Genomic DNA, 8,431 nt, shown 5'->3' with positions numbered 1-8,431 from the left:
TCTATTTTAATCTAATCACGCACTTATTCATTTACCTTACAATTACTGGGGACCTGCTATGTGCCAGGCCCTGTGAGGTGTGGGGGGATACAGAGATGATTAAGAGTCTGGTCCTGTAGGAGGGCGCATGCTGGAGAAGACTGACCAATAAACGGACCATTACAACGGAGTGCCATGTGTGCTGTGACAAGAAAGAGTCAGGGTGCTGTGGGAGGGAGTAGGGACCACAGAGCTCTGACTAGCTCCCTGAGGAGATGATAGCTGAGCCAAGCCACACAGAGTAAGAGTTGGATAGGGCATTGAGCAGAGGGAGGATTGTATACAAAGACAGAGAAGTGCAGTGCATTCAAAGACCTGTTTTTAGGGCACTGACGGAAATAGAGTGGAGGAGTCTAGTGAGGGAAGGCTTCCAGAAAGGGCAGTTTTGGCAGACATTTAAAGCAGGGGAAAGAGGGGGACTTCTAGGCAGGGCGATTAGCATTCAAAAAGACACCCAGTGGAAGAAGCAGGTTGTGTGCAGGGACAAGGCAAACATACACTGGACCAGAGCAGAGTCACAGTATCAAAGCGGTGAGCAATAAGAACAAAGATGCTAAAAACCAGGCAGAGGGAGAGGGACTCAGTGAATGATATGGGGAACAGGTGAAGAGAAGAACTTGAAAAGGACCAGGAATTGGAGACACCAGATACCTGCCACCTCTGGATTCTAGCACAAGATAGGTTTACTCTCTGCAGAAGCTCTGGACTCACAAATATCAGGGAGTGGGGAGTAGGACCAAAACCAAGTGTAGTGATGATGAAATCTCCAGCTTCCTTCTCCAACTGCATTTCCAGAATGCTATCAGCGAGTGTTTTACCCTCCAGACAGGACACTGGAGGATTCTTCTCTAGGACAGTGTCCTATAAATACTATACATTTTGATAAATAATTATTAAATATAAAAGGCAAAGTCTTTCTGGAAATGCTTCTTTTAATGAGGTAGATGGCTCCCTCCCACATTAATTCAAATATCCATGAATAATTCTTACTTCTAGAATGACACAGGATTCAGCATCATTTAATCCCATTTTCTGCTTTTATAGACATAAATGTTGAGAAAATTTGTTCACATAAATAAGCAGTTATGAACGGAAGGGATTTTGTTATGGTAGCACTCAAATCCCTTCTGAATTAAATACCAAAAATCACATACTGACCTATCATTAAACATTACTTTAATGACCTATCAGTCAATAACTCAGATTGGTTCTTCTTTAATTTTGTTGCAACCAAATAATTGGAAACCTGATTGGAAAAGGCTTTGTTGCCCAGCTATTGGAATCAGTGACTTTAACTGTTACCCTTTCACTTGGAGGTGCTTTGTCTAACTCATTTACTCAGAAAGGGTTGGGAAAATAAAAATGTTAATTTTACATACCTTTGCCTATATAATTATTTTTGATAAAAATGTTATTTTGATATTTTGATAGACCAGGCAAGAAGACCTGCCATGAAAGAATGTGCCACAGCCTTGGATGTTTTCTTTGATGTTTCTTTCTTTTTCAAAGCTCTTTGCTTTGTTCTCAGGAGCTCTTCCTTAAGAGCTCTGCAAATTTTTTTTTTTTTTTTTAATTGTGAGGAGTGGAACAGACAAAATCCTTAACTAAAACTAATATTTAGAATTGTGCCTTTGTTGGCATCCTGAAGACATTTACACCCTGGGGCAAAATGCCGTATTTCTATTGCACTAGTAGTGAGATGCTCCTTTTCTGTAGTGGGAAAAGGGCAATTGGGAAAGTAGAGGTGGTAAATAAGAGCCAGCACGAGCTGCTTCACAAGCAGATCAGTCTTAACAAAGATACATTCATATGAGAATCAGTGATCTGGAAAATGATTCCCTTAAAACTATCCGTGCCCATGTACCTCTTGGAAGAGATTCTTCCACACATCCCAGTTGGAAGACCACTGATCCACACCAAGAAAATGGAAAATATTACATCCAGGAAACTGGGGATTATTAGAGTAGTGTGAAGGACAAGTGGCAGGCCTAGAGAGCAATCACTCCAGACTGCAGTTAGAGGACGGAGGACTTCAGGACCGATGTCTCCAAGAAAAAGATGAAACTGATAGATTACCTGATATATTTGATGGTACTGAGCAAGATTTTACATCTTTGTTGAAGTTCAGGGGTTTCATTCTTCACCTTTACTTATTGATGACCTTGGTAAAGCTTAGTGGTTGGCCAGCTGAGAAAACAAATGTGGTATAAGAGAGGGGCTATGTATAAGATGGCAAGGCATTTCATTAGAAATAGATATACCCAGAGGGTAGAAAGTGCTAGTATTAAAAATGGGTAGCAGTACATCGAAGACAAATATTTCCTGTTTTGCCGATAGAGGATGTGACAATCACGTTACGATTGCTGTGGCATGTGTAGCCTTGAGAGGGAGGAGTGGCTTACTTAGTTCATTAAGGGGCGATCATGAAGAGGAAGCCAAAGATGAACTTTGATGAACTCTGCTATAACGGTGCCATAAGGTAGAGTCTACAATCCATGTGTTCCCTACGTTTTTGATATGGGTTTATTTTTTTCAAAGGGTGGATCCTGAGCTACCTGCATCAAAATCACCTGGTTTGCCTGTTAAAAATACAAAATCCTGGCTCTATCCCATATACATAGAACTGGGCGAGGGGGGCAGAAGAAATCCTGGAATCCTCATTTTAAACAAGCACTTCAGAGGACTTTCATGCACTTTTGAGTTTGAAAGCCATTGCTTTGAGTCCTTAAATGTAGGTGCTTATTAATTGTTACTCGAAGTTGGATCCTTTTCCTACTCTATGGAGCAGCGCTGGCAGGCTCCAACTCCAATTTTGCGTTAGGCAAACATACTGGGGAATATGTGAGGCTCAGGGGTCTCCCAGTGCTAGATTTCCTGGAACCCTTCCTCTCCTACCACAGTAATTTAACTCAGTTTTGGGACTATGGAGAAATGAATTTTTTAACTTCCTTCTCCTCCTTCCCCCAGAGTATCCTCCTTTGAATTTTAACAGATGTTAAATCAATGCAGACATCCTGTTAGACTTCAAACTTCTTAAAATAGACGCTACCTGTGCTTTAAAAATTTCAATTAAACCAACATTTAGATACCCATATAAGGCCCTACCTAGGTTGGGTGCTAAAGCACATACTGCTGAAATGGAGACTCAAAAGCTCTGATTATGGCAGCGGTTAGGAGCTCTTCACCTCAGTCCGATGGTCCAGCACATCAGTTCTATGCAGTCCACTTCCAGAATGGAGAGAAAAACAGCAGTCTCACGGCACCTGGATTATATCATAGATGTCCCAAGTTCAGGAACTTCTGAGAACCTGAGTAAAGCTGATATGGATCAACCCCTTTGGGAGTGGCTCTCTCTCTAGAGCACTAAGGTAGAGAGACCAACCCAAATCAAATCCTTAGTTGGATTCCAACTAAGCAGCCTGGGGGACAGATGAGTGGCCATAGATCTTCATATCTGGTTGCCTCCACAGTGAGTAAGAACGTTGGTTAGACATCTGAATCACAACAGGGGGAAAAAAAAAGTTCTCTTATAGCTAGCAATTTGTTCCATCAAGAAAGTAAGAAAATTAAGGCTTTAATTAACACTTTTTAGGAAGTATTTGGTATTTCAACTTGTTTATTACCTAAAAGCAATTCTTATGAGCAGGTCTCAGGAAGTCTTAGCAAAAATTATGCTTCAAAAGATTCTTTTTGAAGAACTCTGGCTAATAACATTCACTTTGGCCAACAACCTTATTTTGCTGCTACAAATGCTGCAACAAACTTACCTTAGATGATTAAAATCATTTTTTCTTAGAAAACTATAATTCAGGAGTCAAGCCTGACAGCAAGAACAAATGAAGTTGAGTACTGTTAATTTTTCAAGGTTGACCCTGAAGCCATCAGTGATAGGTTATTTTCATCTTATTTTTTAATAAGGGAGAAAATAGAGAAATTGGAATAGATCTTCTTTCTAATTAAGGGTTATTGATTTATTTTTTAAAAGAGGAATACAAAGAGCTTCAGTTGGTTTAGGTCTTCTGCATATGCATTTGGTTTCTACTTCTTAACTGCACAGCCACTGTCACAAAATACTTGTGCCAAATTCCACATACAGATCCTGATTTGCATAGCTCTCCTTTATGTCAAAAAAGAAATCAGGGCTAACTCTTGTGGGGGAGGATGTGAAGAAAGACTGCAGGATATTCTAGCTGATGAAAAGTGCTTTAAAATCCTTGCCAAATTCCCAAGACTGACTTTCTAAAAGCACTCTCTAACATGTCATTTTAATATCCTCTTTCAGCACACCTTGATTTCCAAAGTATGGAATAGAAAGAGAATTTAGTGTTTTTTTCCCCTAGTTTTAAAATGAGAAGCTGAAACTGTGTATTTATTATTATTATATTTTAATATGGAGCAAAATCAGGAGTGCAGAGACCTCCTAGAGAGAAGAATACATGTGAAAAGGAGTTGTTGAATAAGGCAGCAAATTACAGTTTTCGTAAAACAGGTTTATATATTAACAAAGACTGGGGCAAAGGCAATTATACAAGCAAAAAAGATGGGTAAAAAAAGTAATGATGAACAATTATGCATATACACACACACCACCCCCAAAAAATTTTGGATTATGAAATCCAAGAATCCTAGTCCATAATTCATGTAAATGTGTTGCTGTGGAAGTTATTTTTACTTCTCTCCATAAATACATTGTTGACACAAAGAATAATATTCTTAGTTTACGGACTATAGTTAAGGGACATTTTGGGAGTTGACCTTTCCTTCAAAAATAAAAATAAAAAATGAAGAGGCTGTAAATCTCTCTTACTGCCCTTGTGCAGGTCTTAGATTTCACCCTATTTCCAAACAGAAAACAGTAAGAGGGTGCCTGTAACCTAAAGAGTGAAGGATTTAGTGAGCTGTCAATTTCTCGCATCATTCTTCTTTTCTGGTACTGCTGTCCTCTATGTATTATTAATCTATTTATATTTAACTCCAGCTATTAGTCTGCCTCTTCCAGCCACTGAGCCATTTGCAAAGGAGAGGAGAGAGAGACAAGGGTTGCTATTATTAGGCATTCTTTTGTGTGATGAAGGTGGAGGCAGTTAAATAACACCATTTTGCTTCTTTGAAAATGACAGAGAGTGTTTGGGGTGGACAACTCAGGGCTGGTTAACATAACCTTTCCCCTCAGAAGGTAAAACAATAGAGATACATTTTTGAAGTACTTAATTAAGCCTTCAGCAAGGAGTGTGGGAAAATTACAGACCCATAAAAACCCTCCAGTTCTGGGCAAGGGTAAATTTTCTCTGCAGCATTCTGTCGCTGCTCATTTACTGCATCATATTGACATCTCGTATTTCCACAAGGCTTTTATATAATCTATAAACAGGGACAGAAAGGTGAGGAACAGAGAGAATGGGGACAAAGTTTGGACTTCCCATGCTGTTACTTCCTTTCAGTTTTCCATTAAAGGGTGAGGCTGAAGGGTGGCATTTTAAGATGATTTCGTTAAAAGCCTGAGACATTAATAATTGATACAGCAAGAAGAAAGCTGTGAAAAACTGCCACTGCTTGCTTACTCTTCCAAAGGATGAGTGTCATTCAGTCATAATGTAAGCTCTTTAATGTTCCTCCCCCAAACCTTTTTCGATCAGGAAAGCCTGGAATCTGTAGGCAAGAAAGATAATCATATTAGGACTCAAGCAGGCAGAGTTCAAATGCTAATAGCCTTTAAAATGTTCTCCTTATTTTCTGTTTCTGTATGCTGGGCTGTCGTTCTTTAAAGAACTATCTTTCTGCGGTTTTACTCAGAAAACCACAGCAGATTAAATAATAAAAAGAAATTCTACCAAAATGAAAAACATTTGCCAAGCAATTGGTGATAGTGCCATCTAAATCAGACAGGATGGTGGTGAATCTCATAATATTCACCTATTGGACTTTTATATGAATTATTTGCATTGTGATAGACTCTGGATATATGCCTTTGGAGTCTCAAGCAATTCTATTATTTTATAATGTAACCTAATCTCTGGATTCTTTTTGTTTCTTAGACCCTTATTTTCCCTTGATCTGATTTTTTCTTTCGTATTTAACAGGATAGAAGAAAGTCAGTTGCTTGGGCCTGCAAAGGACTCCCTCCCACCCCACTTTTAAAAAAAATTTCAAAAATAAATTTGGAAATTAATTTCAAATAAGTCAAACCTCTCTCCAAATTCAAGAAATCATTTTATCAAGAAAAGATAGATACAGACCTGATTACCATCTCTTAAAAAGTATCTCTTCTCTATGACCTGTGAAAAACAAACAAAGATTTTAAGGGCTTAGCACATATACCTTGAAAAGGTGGTAACCGCAATGGCCACTAATGGCACTAAAAGGTGTATACCCAAATTAAGAGTCTTTTCAACAGCAATAGACATCTAGTACAATGAGTTAAATCTGGTGCTTATGAGATCAGGATTGTGGAAGTATTTTTATAAAAGCCTGCCTCTTGTTCCAAAAAGCATTAATGATAGGTCAAAAAATACATGAACAACAAAAAAGACTAAATAACCAGAAAGTGACATGAGATCCCATGCAATTCCTAGTGTATGGCTGCAAATTTGGCTCAAAGTTCCCTAGTAGTCAGCCCCAAAAGGTACCAAACAGAATCCATAAGATAAAAGCAAAGCACTTTTGCTACTACAGTAGCATAACTATTCTTTAAAGAGGAGTCTGCCTGTGTAATGTAGGAAACTGCCACATCCCTCTAGTAAATACAGTTGTACATCCTGTCGGTCCTTAATGGAGACAGATGACACAACATCAAAAGCAGTCAATTAACTTCTTTTCCGACTTAATCTGCACCCTTAATTCAGCAGTTTCGGAACTGTCTGTATTTGTTCAGTAGGAGAAATAAGGTAAAGCAGTGGATGTATCTGTACAAATCCATCACTACTACTGAAAAGAAGCCTTCAAAATATATGCCCTAACATAATGAGTTTAAGAGCACCATATTTTCACATGATGAAAAACATTTTTTTTTGAATTTTATTTTATTTTTTATACAGCAGGTTCTTATTAGCTATCTATTTTATACATATTAGTGTATACCTGTCAATCAAAATCTCCCAATTCATCCCCCCCCCCGCCACTTTCTCCCCTTGGTGTCCATACGTTTGTTCTCTACATTCACATGATGAAAAACATTAAAAAAAAAAAAAATGAACTCTGTTCTAACACTTGAGAAACTGCAATGGTGACAGAGGCAGTATTACTTTCTTTACGCAGAGCTTTACATGTGATTAAGAAAAGTTCATCAGATTAGAATACAGATTAACTGGAGATTAACTCTAAGACATTAGAATCTAGAATTATGAAGCTAGGAATTTCCTTGGAATAAAGCGGAGCATCTTCTTCCAGGCCTGCAGCAGCTTGCTCTCATTGGCCTGACAGCCATATCATCTGTATTCTTTTTATCTTCGAGACTATGGATGGGTTACTTTTAGCCACAAGAGACTCAGGGTAAGGTTGCACTCACTGGCCTCAAAGGTAGAAAAGTTGGTTCATGATTAGTACACATCTAAAATACTTGACCCCACAAAAACCATGACAGGACTGATTTTCCTTCCTCTCTCCAGGGTAGGAAGGGAAAATTCTATTACTCTAGAGTGGTTAGGAATTACTATTAGCGAAGGGAGGGTGGAAGAGGATTAGATTTCCTCTTGGAAAAGAAATCTTTTATTTATTTAAGTTTTGAGCCTTTGCTGCTGCAAGCGGGCTTTCTCTAGTTGCAGCGAGTGGGGGCTACTCTTCGTTGTGGTGCATGGACTTCTCATTGCAGTGGCTTCTCTTGTTGCAGAGCGCGGGCTCTAGGCACACGGGCTTCAGTAGTTGTAGCACATGGGCTCAGTAGTTGTGGCTCGTGGGCTTAGTTGTTCCGCAGCCTGTGGGATCTTCCCAGACCAGGGCTCAAACCTGTGTCCCCTGCATTGGCAGGTGGATTCTTAACCACTGCACCACCAGGGAAGTCCCTTGGAAAAGAAATCTTTACACTAAATTCTGGAAGATATGATGTAAAGTCATATCTTAGCTGCCAAGTCCCTTGCTTTCAGGCAACCACCTCAGACTGGAGGTCTGGCCCAACTTTTTTTTTTTTTTTTAATTAATTAACTAATTAATTTTTGGCTGCGTTGGGTCTTCGTTGCTGCGCGCGGGCTTTCTCTAGTTGTGGCGAGCGGGGGTTACTCTTCGTTGCAGTGCGCGGTCTTCTCATTGCGGTGGCTTCTCTTGTTGCGGAGCACAGGCTCTAGGCATGCCGGCTACAATAGTTGTGGTGTGTGGGCTCAGGAGTTGTGGCTTGTGGGCACTAGAGTGCAGGCTCAGTAGCTGTGGCAAATGGGCTTAGTTGCTCCATGGCATGTGGGAT

The 8,431-nt window shown here is 39.5% G+C and overlaps 1 protein-coding gene across 1 annotated transcript in view; it reads right to left on the bottom strand.

Annotated features, from left to right (window-relative positions):
• Window positions 1–4,514: 4,514 nt before the first annotated feature.
• RABL3 (RAB, member of RAS oncogene family like 3) overlaps window positions 4,515–8,431 on the bottom strand; it is a 37,001-nt gene continuing 33,084 nt past the window's right edge. Inside the window, exons 7-8 of the mRNA XM_007181860.2 lie at window positions 6,276–6,314; window positions 4,515–5,688 (exon numbers count right to left, since the gene is read on the bottom strand). Of these exons, the coding sequence (XP_007181922.1) occupies window positions 5,623–5,688; window positions 6,276–6,314 (105 nt within the window). The 3' untranslated portion in view covers window positions 4,515–5,622. The remainder of the gene's footprint in view (window positions 5,689–6,275; window positions 6,315–8,431) is intronic.

This window comes from Balaenoptera acutorostrata, chromosome 4 (genome assembly GCF_949987535.1).
Source record: "Balaenoptera acutorostrata chromosome 4, mBalAcu1.1, whole genome shotgun sequence".
NCBI lineage: Eukaryota > Metazoa > Chordata > Mammalia > Artiodactyla > Balaenopteridae > Balaenoptera > Balaenoptera acutorostrata.
Note: the sequence above shows the minus strand (reverse complement) of the source record. Positions and strands in the feature narration are given on the sequence as shown.